General features: G+C 34.7%; 1 protein-coding gene across 2 annotated transcripts in view; it reads left to right on the top strand.

Moving 5' to 3' along the window:
* Positions 1-5,734: 5,734 nt before the first annotated feature.
* Positions 5,735-17,650, top strand: part of LOC113394254 (netrin-B-like) — a 170,722-nt gene continuing 158,806 nt past the window's right edge. For both annotated transcript variants that reach the window (XM_026631493.2, XM_026631494.2), the window contains exon 1: positions 5,735-6,814. In XM_026631493.2, the coding sequence (XP_026487278.1) occupies positions 5,806-6,814 (1,009 nt within the window). In that variant the 5' untranslated portion in view covers positions 5,735-5,805. The remainder of the gene's footprint in view (positions 6,815-17,650) is intronic.

The raw sequence follows: 17,650 nt of genomic DNA, 5'->3' as shown, positions 1-17,650 counted from the left end.
TCACCGCCAAACACGAAATAAATATGACTTTGTTATGTACTGGCAAATGCAAAATGACGATTAAAAAGTGCTTATAAAAAGTCTATTTAAATAAAAAATATGTTGATTTAGATTTTGAGTAATGTTCCAACCCACAAAAGCATTTAAAAAGTTGTTAAAATAATTAAGATAATATTAATGTTATGACGTAAAAAAAATTATTAAGTGTCTTTAAAATAGTATATGTCGGCGCAAATAATAAAAAGGTGCTGATTTGATTTCTTAGAGGCAAAGTGCGTAGTTGGCCGGCAGATGGCGTGGCAGTCGCACTAACGGAACGTCGGGCCCAGCGCAGATTCGAGAGACAGTCCTCGGTCGACAAGCGTTGAGTGCACTCGCATTCCTCCGACGGAACGTTTGCCTCGGTTACTCTAAACACATATTATCTAATTAAAGACCCGTGATTAAATTATTGTGATTTATTATTTTTGCTGATTGTGAACCGAATTAAATTATAGACGATTATTGTGTTTGTGTTACTACCTACCCTCATTATTATAGATAATATTTCCATGTCTGATGCGAAGCATAATTACAGTTGTGACGGAACTCCGACACATACATAACGTTATGAAACAAGGTTGCGATATAGAAATGTCACTATGAACATGATTTTCTTTTTTAAATTTTATTAACCTTCAATTCTGCACAACACGGTTCATATATAAACCCAAATTAAGCATATGAAAAAACAGTAATGTCAGGGTTTGAACCCGCTATCTTCCGTTCAGATTCACTTATTTATTTTATACATATTATTATTGTATAATTAAACCAGAAAGTATCGTATTAAAAAGTAAATAAAACATTGATGGTTGATTATAAAGGATAACGGGTTTCCTTAAGATTATCCTACAAATGAACCATGAACACAAATCCAGCCCGTGAATCTCAGTGACGTTTATCCTAATTTGTACTCACAATCGTCAGTTAACACCGACCTGTTCTATATATATATATTACAGTTCTATAAGATCGCCTTGTTAGTTTTAACACGGAGCGAATTTCTGAGTTTCAAGTATCAGACAGAAACCGGTAGAAATATTATTATGTTAAGAATTTTTGTAGTTGATTGTACAGCCCGCGGCTCTGCTCTCGAATGATTCTTCACCGCGAATTTCCAAAATGTTTCTATTGTGTAAAAATACTATTTTCTAAATAAAAATAACATGAAGTTCACGCTCGTCACGACAATAGATGAAATTTAAGGCGAATGAAACCGCGAAGCGCACCTTCTTATGTGATAATACTAGCGACATGCCCGGCTTCGCACGGGTGCAATGCTGATACTAAATATACTACAGAATGTCTTACAACGTTACGGTTTTTCAGTCATCAGACTATTATTAGTAATATCTTCGAAAATATTAATTTAAATTACGTGCTGTAAAGGGCTACATTAAATGCACAATGTATTAATGTACCTAATGGGATAAGAAATAATGCTGTATTGCTTAAAGTCGCTTCAAAAATAAGCCATTATTTCTCGTAAAAAGTAAAGGATAAAAAATAGTTGTAGTGGGCTAACCCAAAGAGATCGAAATATACCATCGCGGACTTTTTTGGAGACCTTTTATAGTGTACGATACTATGGTACATTATTTTGATCTATCTCGTAGGGTTCACCCAGCGTTTGCAATGTAAGCCCAAAAAATGTGTTTATTTACGACATCACTTCAGAAACCTCTAAAATTATCAGTGTTTCTCTACTATATTGTGCATGTATTATACAATATAAACCTTCCCTTTGAATCAATTTATATAATACAAGTTGTGTAATTTTAAAGATCTAAACATACACGGGGAGAGACGGCAGTAAATGACTTTGTTTTATAATGATAATGATGATATGCTAGTCTCTGAAATGACTATCATTTGGTATAATTTTTATCTATATTTATATAGAAGTTTTATCAGTTAAGCATTACAAAAACTTGTCTTATCTATTAGTATACCTAGATAATATTATATAAATATCGTTGATAACGTAAATCAGTCAATTCTTTGCTCATTGCCTTTTAGCTGTGCCAAAAGATCAAATACAAACTATAGTGAATCTCTCGCAATACAAAGGATAAATAACTTTATTATTTATAAAGTTATATATTCCCTCCCACAAACATTACAGTTTATATTTACCTACGCCTTTATAATATCACCAATCACGACATTATTATGCAAGATCTCACCGAGTCTGTCTTATGGTGTGAACCTGAAAATAAAATAAAAAAAATACCACATGGTTTAAGCCAACGATTGAAGCGATTCATGGGGAACGTTTATGTGTGTAATTAATTTAGAAACATTACGATGTTTATATAGAAACATATTCCCGTGCGATGACAGGACGGTTAGCATGTAAATGAATGAATTTTTATTATTCCAACAAAATAAGATTTTATAATTTCCATTCCTTAAAAATGTCACTATCTTGGCACGATAAATTATACTTAGGGAGGTCTGTTACGGAACTGTTAATGATACGTTATCTTGAAATAATTAAAAAGTGCTTAGCAGATTACTCTAATTAAGCTTGACAGAGTTATTATGCGGGTAATTTGAATATACACGGGTTATGTTTAAATGTTAGTTTTAATATTCACAATATGCTATATTAACTTGTTTAAATAATAATGTTTAAATACTTTTACATTACATACATTAACAGCCTGTAAACTTCCTACTGCTGAGCTAAGGCCTCCTCTCCCTTTGAGGAGAAGCTGCTCCAATGCGGGTTGGTGGATACACTGCAAAATTTCGTTGAAATTAGACACATGGTTTCCTCACGATATTTTCCTTTACCGCCGAGCACGAGATGAATTATAAACACAAATTAAGCACATGAAAATTCACTGATGCTTGCCTGGGTTTGAACCCGTAATCATCGGTTTAGATGCACGCGTTCTAACCACTGGGCCATCTCGGCTCGTGCGCAATTGTAAGGTGGCGAGTACAATACATCTGTCTGTACTAATAATATTAATGCCAAAGTAACTCTACGTCTATCTGTCTGTCTGTTGTTCTTTCACGACCGAAACCCTGAACCAAATACGATAGTTTGGTATGATGCAAGCTTGAACTTCAAGGAATGATTTAGACTTTTTTATGACTAATACCTGACGACCAACCGCTAAAACGCATGCGAAGCTGCGGACGACAACTAGTCTTCTATTTAAATAAAAATGAATGTTTCTTTGTGTTCCTAAGCCATTCATGCGATTAGGATGAGACTTTATTGACCTGTCCTGTGTATACTCGAAAAGGTTCCTGCAGAGCTATTCTGGAAAACGTACGAAACTCACCCGGGAACACGAGCGTGAAATGTCAGAATGTTTGAAGCGAAATTGACTAAAATAATTATTAAATTTACAGGATACACGTATGAAAATAGCGTATCACATGTCAGTTGTCAACTTTTCACGAGTGAGATACAGAAGTTAATTCTTACAGAATCGCACTGTTTGCCTAAAAATACGAGAATTTTCTTTGTATGTTTGTCTTTCAATATAGACGTTCTATTTCAATATTGATCCACACGTCCGAAGTCGGGGTGGGTCGCAGTATTAAAATTTAAGTGTCTAATTCAGAAATTATTAGACTGACCCAGGACTTGAATCTGTGACTTAATAATACAGCCGTAGAAGTTATCCATTACACCATTGAGCAAGCGGTACATATTTTATTCTAAGTAGAACATGCAAATCTCGTTATGTTATTCGATACTTAATTTGTAAATATAATCGTAATATTTAATATGTCTGTTTGATATGACTCCATTCAAAAGTGTCTCGATCCGATTATGATTCAAGCGGTGTTCTCGAGCTTACCGAGAAGGGGAAGACGGTCTGATGCTTACGGACATAAATTAAGATAATATTGTTTGCGATTTACCTTTGAAGTTACATTTTGAATTAATTATATATGTATATTGCTTTCTTACATACATAATCATTATATGACTGATAAATAATTTCGTTAATTATAATATTGACTTAAAATAATATAAAGAATTGATACAGTATTGTCTTCTCCGATTCATTATTGAAGTGCAGATAAGAATTTTTGTTATCTTAGGAGTCTTGGAATTTCGAACATAACATCTCAGTTCCCATGGTTGGTGCATTGATGTGAGGAATAGTTACAATTTCTAACGACACCAATGTCAATGGGCGGTGACCACTTACCATCAGGTGGCACATCTGCCCGCCTACCGATGCCTTAACAAAAGAGTTCTCAACGCGCAGTCATTAAATACTTAATGAATGTTGATTTTTATAATACATTCTAGTAAATAGTTTCGCATTACCAATTCATAAATTTGAAGCATTTAGTATATACATAAAATATTTTTAGGACTAACAGTATTTAAAACGGGATATTTACCATGTTTTTTATTTTTATTTGGTGGAGCTCGATATTTCGACATTATTTCGACAGAAAGGAGGTAGTCCGATATGGACACTTCTAATGCCGTCAACATCTACCCGCAAACGTCAGTCTCGTGAACAAGACATTCGCAGATAATGTCGAAATATCGAGCTCCACCAAATAAAAATAAAAAACATGGTAAATATCCCGTTTTAAATACTGTTAGTAATAAAAATAACCATGTTAATTTAAAATCTTATATTTTTAGGAGTTTGTAATCGTTGATTTTCTTATATAAATGTAATTGTAAATTATTATTGTTTATTAAGTTTAAACAGTTATGAATAATGGCTTCGTTTTATATTATTTTGTATTTTAAAATTTATCGAATTAGCAAAATGAAGATTTCAATCTAAGACTATATGAGAATATCATTTAGTTTTTTTTTGATTAAAAAACGAAACGATGACACCAAAATCGTATTTACGTTATTTATTATATTTTGTAGGTTCTCCGTTAAATAATTAACTACTGAGCTCCTCGCTTATTCTTCTCAGTAGAATCTTCCGAATCTGTGTTAGCTTAACATACTGTAAAATGAAGATTCGGAAGTGATTACTTGAAAACATGCCCGAAGTATTTGATAATATTGAATAATACATTTATGCCTGTAATCGTCAACGCATGATCAAGTAAGTGTATATCCAACAGAACGTTAGTCATATGTTAAGAAATTGATCCTGTCTTAAATATAAGTACGTTGGTTTGTTGGTTGATTGGTTTATTAGTTGGTTGGTTGGTTGGTTGGTTGGTTGGTACTTATGGTTGTATTTAATTAATTTGAATTACAATCAATTTCAAATAGGCGAACAAAGCTTTATAAAACACAAAAGCATTGTTATTGAAGGAATGAAAGCCCTTAATGTAGTTTAAGGACTGACAAATCAATCTTATAAAACCCCCCCTAACATCTAAACGGTGTGAAATAAATTATGATACGAATTATATATATAATTTAATAGTTATATTTGTTTTATAATTTTAGGTTTAGTACACTTGCAGACATATGTACATACAGTTTTAAAATCATCAACACCGTCCGCCATTTAACAATAAAAAATAGACAAGCATTGGAAGTAATTAAACTATATCAAAGATCATGTTACTACTTCAATAAAATAGAATAAAATGTAATCGTTTGTTTTAATAATGAAATTTCATTAAATAGAGATAAAATCCAGGTGCCGCGAAAGAAAAAACTTTCACTAACAAAGTCGCCCAGCGCGTACCGAAGCTCGTAAGCTCCCGCCCCGCGAGTTAGTCTGCCGGCGGCATCCGACCGGCGCGCACGTGTCGTTGTTGTACGAACTTTCGCGAGTGAGTGACGAGTGAGTGAGCATGCCCGCCCGCGCCGTGGCCTTCCTCGCCACCGCGGCCCTTGCGCTGGCGGCCTCCCCGCCCGACCCCTGCTACGAGGATGGTCGCCCGAGGCGCTGCATCCCGGACTTCGTCAACGCCGCTTTCGGGAACCCCGTGGTGGCTTCCTCCATCTGTGGCCGTCGCGGCCCAGAACGACTCTGTGACCCACCCGGAGATCAAAATCCCGAGAATGCCTGCCGAGTATGTGATGCTACTCGTACTGAACGCCGAAATCCACCGGCCCACCTTACCGATCTAAACAACCCGCACGATGTTACCTGCTGGCGATCCGCCGCGCTCCCGCCAGCCTCCTACGACTCTCCCCCAGACAACGTTTCCCTCACCCTATCCCTCGGCAAAAAGTATGAGCTCACGTATGTTAGCTTGCAATTCTGTCCGAAGGCGGCGCGTCCTGACTCCGTAGCTATATACAAAAGCGCGGATTACGGGGTCACTTGGCAACCTTTCCAATTCTATTCGAGCCAATGTAGGCGAGTGTACGGGCGGCCGAATAAAGCGACGGTGACCGCTGCAAATGAGCAGGAAGCTAGGTGTTCCGATTCGCACAGGCTGGCCGGGGAGAGTTCTGGGGGTGCTAGACTCGCGTTTAGCACCTTAGAGGGACGTCCGAGCGCAGCTAACTTCGATATATCCCCCGTCCTTCAAGATTGGGTCACTGCGACTGACGTACGAGTCGTGTTCAATCGTCTGCACATGGTGAACGAAGGAGACGAGGTGGATAGTAAGAAACAGGCCGCTCCGGGCTCGCAGCACTATGCCGTTTCGGATTTCGCAGTCGGTGGTCGATGCAAGTGCAACGGACATGCATCCAGGTGCATTCCGGCGAAGGGCGAGGAGAGCCAGGGGGTCCAGCTGGCGTGCGATTGTAAGCATAACACGGCAGGGAGGGATTGCGAAAGATGCAAGCCGTTTCATTTCGACAGACCGTGGGGACGAGCGACGGCGCGCGACGCGAACGAATGCAAAGGTTTGTGAAACTTTCAAACGTCAACTTTTTAACATTCTTTGAATATATTAATTTATATTAAATTCGAATACAGATAAGATATAAATTTAGAAGACAATAAGTTCCGCGTTATCGTTCTAATGTTGAACTTATTATAAATCTGTCGTGGCTTATCGCGACGGAGAACGCCGTATTTATCCACATTTGAAAAAGATAAATAAAAGTGCACATTACGTTATCAGTTATCAAAACAAAAGTTTTTGTCATGAGGTAAACAGAACGCGCTTAAAATAAAACAAAACTTGTGAGAAACATAAATATTGACAAATTATAACTGACTTATAAAATATATTATAATAACATTTATTGTTTAATTGCTTTCATTGTTCTAGTCATTATTATTGAATTAATAATTAAAAATACGTTCATTGATTATTATAATTGCATTAGTGCATAGTGATTTATAAAATAAATTACTCGAAAGTAAATACTGAACAAGTATACGAAACAGCCTGTAATGACCACGGCTGGGCTAAGGCACCCTTTCCAGTGAGGTGAAGCTTTAGATATTATTCCACCACGCTGTCCGTATTTGGGTAAACGTGTGAAAGATTTAGGTCCGACATCTGCAGTTATTCGCAAGTTTTTATCACGATATGAATTTTAAACACAAGACAGGAATACGAAAATTCAGCGATTTGAATCCGCAATCTTCGGCAGATATTCATAATTCCAAACCACTGCGCCATCAGCTCGTACAAGAAAACAATTATAAGTAATGAATAAATCTAATATTATCTTGGTTAATTAAAATTTATTCGCGCTTCACAATCAATAAAATTTAATGGTGTCAATTAGCGAACGAAATTTACATAACTGAAACACAAACAGCTATAATTTATCTTTTATCTATAAGTTGTGAGATATGTCTCAGTGGTTCTTAACTGCATTTCGTGGGATCAAAACTGAGTAAGCACCGCTAATCACCTGTACGTTTCGTTTCGAATTTGTCTCTTGCTCGGCGGTGACAAAAATATCGTGAGAAACCTGTTTGGATCGAACGAAAATGAAATTCTGTTACTGCGCAGCAGGAGAGACTCTTCCCAGCCGTGGAGCATTAACAGTCAATTACTTACTTTCGATAAACAATTTTAAAGACTATAAAATTATAAATAATTCTATGTATGATTTTATTATATTGAGTGTTTTTTTTGTGATTTAATAATGAATGTTATGATTTGTTTAATTTTTATAACGATGATTCGAAAGTCTTCGTACATATTTAAACAATGCGTTCATTATACTTTAGCAGAGGCGTTCTTTAAAATCTTAATTCTTATGTTCGTTACTCGATCACACCATAACGAACGAACGGATTTGAATGAAATTTAGTACATTAATAGATTGTAGTCTGGTATCCCACAATGTAACTTTTAATCAAGAAAAATATTGCCAACATCTACAACGCCTCCCTTCTCATGCGGACGTAGCCACTGGCTGAAATAAGTTAAAATATATGAGACTAGTTGTCATCTGCGGCTTCGTTCGCGTTTCAGCGTTTGGTCGTCATTAGGCATAAAAAGTTTTATCATATTCGGTTCGGAAGTTTCGTCGTGAAAGAGCAACAGCCAGACAAAGGCATTTATAATATTAGTACAGATTAATTTGAGCGAGTAATTGGCCTGTAACTTCTCATTTGACGATCGAAGTTCTTTAAAACTTTTGCTTGTGCTGCTTTCTTATCTTCGTTAACTTAATTATTAATATAACATTGTACCTTAATCATTTGATTTAAATATCAAGAGTGCAATTACATTAAAGTATTATACGGGGTAATCCCCGTTAAAGTTATTTCTAGATTCTGGAGTGTACGGGGTTAAATGTCCACAAAGGTGTTTGGTAGAAACGATTGCGATAGTGGTTTGGGCTCAGAGCGAGATGAGGTACTTAGTGGGTTGTTTAACGTGGTAAGGAGGAATGTACCGAAAAACCACTAATCAAAACTTCGTCTAAAATTATGTATATTGTATAAAGTTGGTTGTGTCTTAATCAAAATTGCGCCGTAATCGTATTATCCGGACGCAAATTATGTAGAAGAATTAGAGAAAAACCCACCGAATTAAATTGAATGAACACTTAATGTCCACATTACAATTCCACGTCAAATGTAATCGGTTCTAAATTAATATATACACACGACAAAAAAAGGACCGTGAGTTTAGGGGGCCCTGAGCTAATAATAATTAGGGGCCCACCTAGATGTACACCCAAGTACAATTATCTCAAGTCTACATTCAGGTGTGTATAACACCTGAATGTAGACTTGAATTAAATGGGTTTGATTAATTGCTGGATTCGCAGGGCTGCAAACCATACTGTTTAATTTAAAAAAATTAGGTAATTCTTTCGCATTATCGTCTATTTTTCACTTTGACTTGACTTAGCTGGCCCCTTGATCCACGGGGCCCCTTGATCCACGGGGCCCTGGGCTGAGGCCCATAAATCCGTATGGTAAATCCGGCCCTGATGTATCCATAAAGATATACATACGTTACACTTATTTTTTACATTCAAAAGAATTCTATGTCACTAAATGTGATATAAAAACGTTTGATTATAACAATATATGTTTTATAAACATCCAATATAATAACAGTTAGTTTCAATGAATTATTTCTAAGCGTGTTTGGCACTTACTTAGACTTAAGAGTTTTAAAGTATTCGTTTTAAAATTATATTCACTTGGCTAAACAGCAACTTAGTATTGTGATTCGGTTGGAAAGGCACTTACCGTCAGGTGAGCAATGGCTCACCTGATTGATGGTAAATGTTCATCTCAGCCCACAGACATTGTCGGTGTAAGAAATAGTGAGTCTTTTATCGCCAAGGCCTGTAAATAGTGCCTGAAGTTACACTAGCTCACCCTTCCAACCAGAACACAACGACACGACGATAAGTACATATGTTGCGTGGGTGGTACCGTTTGAGTAGGTAGGTCTTGCACCAAGTCAGCCAAAAAAGCCAAGTAGGTGTTGTGAAGAATTAAAAAAATGAAAATTAAAATTTACAGTTGTTTTACTATCTAAGTATTAATAAAGATAAGAAATACGATTTAATTCCTCATAAAAAATTATAAACTACAAGTACGGCGACTTAAAATGGCTAAGAAACATCAATAACCGCAGACTGACTTATTTGAACACACTCATTCAATTTCTAAACGTACACTTATAAAAATGTTTATGAACATTTTAAAATACTAACTTATTTCTTTAACGAATCGTTAATGCACATCAGTAACCGATCATTCTTAAGTTAGGAGTAACGCTTAATTTTATAGACGTTCAGTGGCGTAGCTAGGTGGGCAAGGGCCTCGGTGCATAGAAAAAGAACCAGCCGTCACCTCCTCTTTCCACCCCCTCTTTAATTTATATTGCCCTTTAAAAATTAAAGATAGAAAAAAAATCTTGTGAGCAGGGTAGAGTTTTTCTAGCTTCAGGAGCTGGCGAGTTGGCCGACCCGCTATTTTCAAAGCCTAGGTTAGGTGGCCCCCTGAGCTCCGGGGCCCTGGTGCACTGCACCACCTGGCCCTACGCCACTGCAAACGTGACTATATGTTATTAATAAAATCAAATCAAATATATTTTATTCAAGTAAACTTTACAATAAAGCGTTTTAGATTTTTTTAACGCCTTCGACCTGCTACTAATAGGGAACTATTTACCGATAATGATTACTATATATTATTGTTATTACAAACGTAAGCTACAATCTTAATTTAATAAAAATACCAAAAAATTCCTTCTCTTCGCTTACGGAACGTTTTTACAGAAACACTGGAATTACGCCCCGGAGACAATTATACTATCCTTATGGAAAACGAGTCCTTCATTAGTATATGTTCTAACTTAATATAGTTGTATTTTATGAAACAATGTTATGTTAAACTATAGATTCATAGCACAAATACATTCGGGGGAGTAGTTATTATTCGACAATCCGTCTGGCTGAATTCCGAATGTTAGGCGGATGTCATAATGACAGTAATAACTGTTGCGGGTATAAAATTATCTATTACTATAATGAGACCGAACCAGCACTTGAGCTGTTTTCACATTAATTTTTTGTATACTCTGTGGTTGGTAATGATACGCTTTGCTTTATTTGAATACGGTTTAATATTTTATCTGTGGTTTAAAATTCGTGTAACAGAAATCTCGTTTAAAAAGGCGTTGAAAATTAAAAGTTGAGCTTGAATAAAAGAAAAATACTGTTAAAGGTTTTTATAAATATTGAAAAGGATTAAAGTTTTTGTAAAGATTTATATTTGAGTTTAATAAAGGAGAAAATCAATCCGTATGGATTTTGATGTGCTAAGGAAATACTACTATTGGCGCGCCTTGGGGTTACCCCTATTGACTGACTCGTCTGCCGTGACGGCATACGGCATGACTCCGCTGGCGCTCTTTGCACCCGTGTTTGTGTATGGGGTTGCTATAAACATATAAATATTTTCATAGAAACTCTGTTTTGATTTGTTTTGACGTTTTTTTTTCAAGATTCAATTTCGACGTTCCGGCTACCCCGTGTTGGCCGCTTTTTTGTCTTTATGTTACGCGATATCAATCCCTAATTTTAACCGATTTTGATGGTTAGGGGTGGATACAAGGGTAGAGAAGTAGGGGATTAGTATTTTGTATACCTATACTGCTCAATTTACGTTTCATGTTTATTTATTGATTTTTTTCAACTTTTAAAACAAACAATAACAGTAGAAAGTGCAACAATAAATCTATTTTTATATACACTATTTTATAAAATAATATTATTTTATTTTTAATAGTAAAACTAGGTTGTTCCGTAAAATGTGACATAAATTCATAAATTAAGTTTCAAAATCTATAACAGATATAAAAAAGGCATTCATCTACCTACATAGTTAACTGCCGTCTATATTATAAAATAGAATTGTAACACTCGCGGTGTCGGTGCATTTTTTTTTCAAATGACTAATCGCACAAAGGCCAAACATAAACATTTTAAAAATACCCTACAATAAATATACGATAGATAACTTTGTTTAAAGTAACAATAAGGGAGTATTTTAAAATTATTTACTATGTAAATAATTATACTAAGCTTATAATAATGGAATTAACGTCATGATTCATTTTCTGCATTGGACATATCAATATCAATTTTAGTTCGTCTACTATTCAGGAGTTTACATTGATGATATAGCTTATCTATTATGATCTAAGTCAGATAGTCAGTCAGTCATTCTGCAATGTTGTACAACCACCTAATATAGCATATTTTTTTAACATACTTTGTTTATACATACAAATATTTTTAAAAAGGGGGTTAACGTAATACTAAAAAAAATTGCGCTGCGTTTCTTTCGCCGGTTCTTCTCAGGTTCTTCGAGGTGATTGTTTCCGACCCGGTGGAAGATTTTTGACTTACTTACTTTGCTTTTGAGTTTATTATTATTATAAATAAAATATAGCTTCAACTACCAACAAAATATGTCGTTGTAATGGTATCATTTAAATTTCCTATATGAAATTATTTTATGTATGGAAAATAAAATGGTTTTCTGATAGTGAGAACCAAGTGAAACATTAATTAGAATACATGAGGGAAGTCACGGCGCAGTATATTCTTAAGTCACGGTTGGAGGTGACGCCCACAAATTACCGATCTTCGGACAAACCTCAAACCCACGCTATAACAGAAGTCATGATCAAATGTAGACCAAATCTGTCCTCTCCTTATAGAGAAGTAGAAATAAATCGGCTGAGATTCGGAGAAGTCGTGGCTGTTCAATTTTTATAGATTTATCTCACTTTTCCTTGAAATTTACAGTATACTAGCTGAACCTGGGGCTTTACCCGCGCGAAATTTATAAAATACAAACGTCCAACCCCTGTTTTACTCCCTTAGGGGTTGATTTTTATAAAATCCGTTCTTAGCTTATGTCTACATCCTATAAGGAATCTACCTGCCAAATTTCAAGTTTAGGTGTTATAATTTCTGAGATTTCGTGATTGATCACAAACGTAACGTAAGTGGAATTTTGCTTTTATAGTAGTATATAGATTTTGAGTAGAACAAATTCTTTTATGAAATGGTGCACAGATAAATAAGCCACAAATAGTTTTTATATAATTAAATTTCTTTTGCGTAACACACAAACACATTGATAATGTTCCAGCTAACCAATACCAGTCCCAATAAGGATATATAAAAATCCAGTCTCTTAATAATATAATACTTAATATATTCAATTCATTCAAAGCCGTTCAAATTTTCAGATGTTATTTCGTAACAAACACCCAAACTTTCAAGATCACATTAATGGCTGGTTCAAATATTGCGTAATTCCTTGTTTGTCTAATTCTTTCTAGAATATCAAGTAACTTGTTTTCGCTTGTGGCTTCGTCCGCGGGTGAGAGTCAGTTCATGTTAAAACATGAACCCTGATTTTGTCGTCTTAATCGACTTTGGTTATAGCGGCAAATCTCTTGGGCGATGATATAACTACGTCGGTCATATAGTGCAACATTGAGTGCGTTCACCAGTGCTCACCAGTGGTGCACTCTTTATTCCTTCACTCTCATTATCCGATGGGACACCAAATTCGATATGAACGGAAATAGTTCAGGCGCAGCACCCGTCTACGTGCTCTCCGAGACATGTGCCACTTCCAACTTCTATACACCAAGCTGTGTTTAATGAGAATTTTTCGTCAGAAAAATCCAAAATAATTTTATTGGGCCGATCTGGGGTTTGAACCCAGAACCTCGGGATCTGTGGCCTAATATAGTCACTAGACGAACGAGGCAGTATCGACTACCTCGGTACACCCATAGGTAGATGTAGAAAATCGACCTATGGGTGTACCCTGTATGTACCCGTGACAACGTGCATTCAAAATTGTATAGTGATCGGTCGAGTAGTTCCGACGTAAAAACGTAACGAATAAACGAACTCACAGTTCCATTTACAATATTAGTTAGGACGACACACTCATCTCGTCCGTTGTAATTTGTCATCAAATATATCCGTTTGAATTAGATTTGTAAAAGAAAAAAAACTCTCGTGGGAGACGATTTACTCGCGGAAATGAGGGTCATGACAGTTTATATTTCTATGGGGTATACCTCAAAATTCTACAACATTTTTGTTACGTTTTTATTTTTACGTCTATTCAATATATAACTAGCTACCCGCTTTATATTTGGGTAGAATAAGGGTGTACATAAAACGTTTATGGGTAGTTTCATAATATAAATAAGTTTATGGGTTTACGCAGCGAACGCCAGTATAGTTCCCAGTCATAATTTTTTTCTGATAATTACAGTAATCATGCAAATAAATAAATAAATCATTCAGGCAATTTATTTATTCAGTAGTTTTTGAGTTTATAGCGTTCAGATGGACATACGTGGCAGAGGATATTTTAAGATAAAGCTGGCTTTCAAATTATTGCTGAGTATTAAAAATTAATAATTTTATTTGTTAAAAATACTGGCTGGCACACATTATCTATAAAATTAATGGAACAAATATTCTTAAGTATTTTATATTTCGAAAGTTGAACGCGGGGAACAAAACAATATATAACAAAATGAAGTTAAACAAAAAATGGCGACTTGGTGTGACCAATTTTCGGAAATTAAATTTAAAATTAATAAACAATATTATCATGGTTTGATTGAGCGGAAAACTGTCCAAATATATTGAAAATGTAAGTCTGTGATGAGTGGTACCTACTGCTAAGTCTTTATGCAAGCCCGTCTCGGTAGGTCACCCAAGATCCCAATTACGAGACTCAAAATTCAACCGCTTGTCATTAAATTTTGCATACAAAGTGTATTCATTTCATTCATTCAGGCCACAGAAAAGCACAGATTACACATAATTTACATCACTTCCCTACACAGTCGAATTCGAGGACGGAAAATAGCCTAAAATATACAATATATGAAATATACTTAACATCATTCTTTTCAAAAATTATGTACAAAAAGTTTCTAATGTTATGTTCCTGATAAAATAGTACATATATTTTTATACAAAAGCCCTTAGTATATTTAAATGTATATATCGAAGGGGTTAGGCATCAACTCATTATCAGACATGATATCCGAAATCTAAGTCTATTCGTTCAAGTTCGTAATATATCTCCTTTGGATATTCCATCAACTATGAAACTTTCGGCTGTCACGTGTCTCTACGTCATACTGACGTTGCCAGCATGTACTATAAAAAAAATCCTAATTAAACTTTTTCATGCTTCGACATATGTATATATTAACTACTACTACTAGTAGGCAAAGGCCGACAATTCAACAAAACAATTCAAGAGAACTATTTATAGTTTAATTCATTACAATTATTTATTGTAAAAAGCTATTTACTGTATTACCATCAATAATATACGAGTTTATGAACTCATGACTGTAATTAGGCTGACTAACAAATACCTCATCTAGAAAGAGCATTGTTGTTACCATTTATATAATTGTTGTGTAGGCGGCATGTACTGAAACAGGCTCGCATTGGATCATACAACCGGTAATTCGAATTGTTTTTAATGAATCTTTCGTTAAAAATTAAATATAGTATTTTAAATTCAGAGTATTCTAGGTCTATTATTTTAAAAGATTTTGTAGAAAAAAAAGTAACTGTCAGTGAACATCGCACTGCTGGGCTTAAGCCTTCTCTCCCTTTGACGGAGAGGTTTGGAACTTATATCATCACGCTTCTGGCCACTGAGCCATCTCGGTTCTCATATATGACGACAAGCATGCCAACAGGATTTTGGAATTGGATTTATCTCTTCAGCAACGGTAATATACACAGCGAAGTTGCGTACTTTTGGTCGGTTCCCGTCCGCGTGTGAAGACATTGGTAGGTCAGGTACCACACAACGTTTCGTATATTTCAGACAACGTCCAACAAGATGTCATGATGATCGGAAATTTACCTTCGCATTCATTACAGTAGTTAGGATTACTTACAAACTTGTTGTTGTTAAACATTGATTTATCTCGTTCTGTCATAATTGGTTTTACATTCAGAAGAAGAAGACAGCATTGTTTAACCAATCACCCCTAAAAATATTCATATGCTTATACTTGCAGTGGGTAAATTTTAATGGAATCTTTTTTTTTTATTGACACGCAATAATTTTAAATTCTCGCTAGTCACGTAAATGGTTTCAATTTAAAGTCAGTTCAATGCTTAAACCTTATTCGAAATGGGTTGTGTCTTCAAGTATAAATAATTTGTATAATGGTTTAGTAACTTTTTCAGATAAGAATTACAAAAAATAACTTCTATTTATTTATATAAGAAGACAAACGTCAGTCTCGTGAACAAGACATTCGTAGATAATGTCGAAATATCGAGTTCCACCGAATAAAAATAAAAAACATGGTAAATATCCCGTTTTAAATACTGTTAGTTCTATTTATTTATTATAAATATATGCTAGTAACGTTTATTACGTTAGGTCTCATTCATATATTCTGTTGTGGTAACAAATGTTTGTTACGTCACCTTACCGCATAGACTTTCGCGTTTATTTACTAAGTACTAAATTTAATATACTTAGAACTTTACGATTTGTTTATTTTCCCTTTTTAATTTTTACAATACAGATTGCATTTAATAAAAAACTGTACAATATTCAATATAAAATATAAGTTATTAAATTGGAATAAATTTTAATTAAAATAATAGTGTTATGTAACGTTAAATTTAAAAAATAATAATTTATTTATTAATATTACTGACATACAAACGTTCATTGTTGTTTTCTTTGTGTGACATCAGAAAAAACTTCAATACTTCGGTGTTCCCAAAATTTACTCTACGCTTCGTTATTTAAAACAATTTTGATACTTAAAATATCATTATCAAAAAATACTTTGCGCTCAAGAAGAAATAGATTAAAGTATCAAATTGTGGTTATATATTCAAATTAATATTCTTGGTCATCATATAAAAACCTTTCAATTTGAATTCAATTCATTTAAGTTATAAACGTGTTAGACTTCAGATGATGAGTTCAAATCCCATTGTTCGTAAATTGATTTGATAGTGGCCATAACAGACGCTAGAATTCACATTAATCGAAGTCCGCGATAATAATTTCGTATTTTATCTTTATTCCACAATAAAAACAAATTATCTATGGTCAATCCATAACAATATGGGGCTAACAAACTAACCGATATCTGCGCCCACGCGTGTCATGATTTGTTGTCACCGATTTGTGTAATAACTTTGATACCATTTTTAAATTAATATTTAGGTCAGATTTTTTGTTAGTGATTCGAAACATTGATGGTAGTTTTGAATATATTTCGAATTTGGATGTATGTGTGATGTCTCAACGTGATGTCATCCTGAACTATATCGGCTACGTTGGCCGGGCAAGAGAAAGACTAGCCGACTATGCGGGTTATACTATAACAAATATGTGCGCTAGAGCAGTAACACTGTCTACTGTGGCTTTACGCGCTCTGGGCTGCTACTGAGATAAACCTTATTAATTTACGTATTAAAAAAAACGAATAATTACTCATATAAAACTTTAAAACGTAGTGCAGCTTTAAATATAACATAAAGAAATTCGGGACCTGTACAATAGTTGGATAATTTTAAGAGATCTTATTTAGATACATCTATCATATATCGTATCTGTACTAGCTGCGTATCGTGAGTTCGTCTGGGTGAAATAAATCTTTTTTTTTTAATCTGTAATCAATACTGTCCAACGACCTACATAAACAAGAATGATATATCAAAAACACAATAAAGTATCTTAGGAATATAATATAA

Source organism: Vanessa tameamea, chromosome 16 (assembly GCF_037043105.1).
Source record: "Vanessa tameamea isolate UH-Manoa-2023 chromosome 16, ilVanTame1 primary haplotype, whole genome shotgun sequence".
NCBI lineage: Eukaryota > Metazoa > Arthropoda > Insecta > Lepidoptera > Nymphalidae > Vanessa > Vanessa tameamea.
This window is presented reverse-complemented; position numbering and strand designations above follow the sequence as displayed.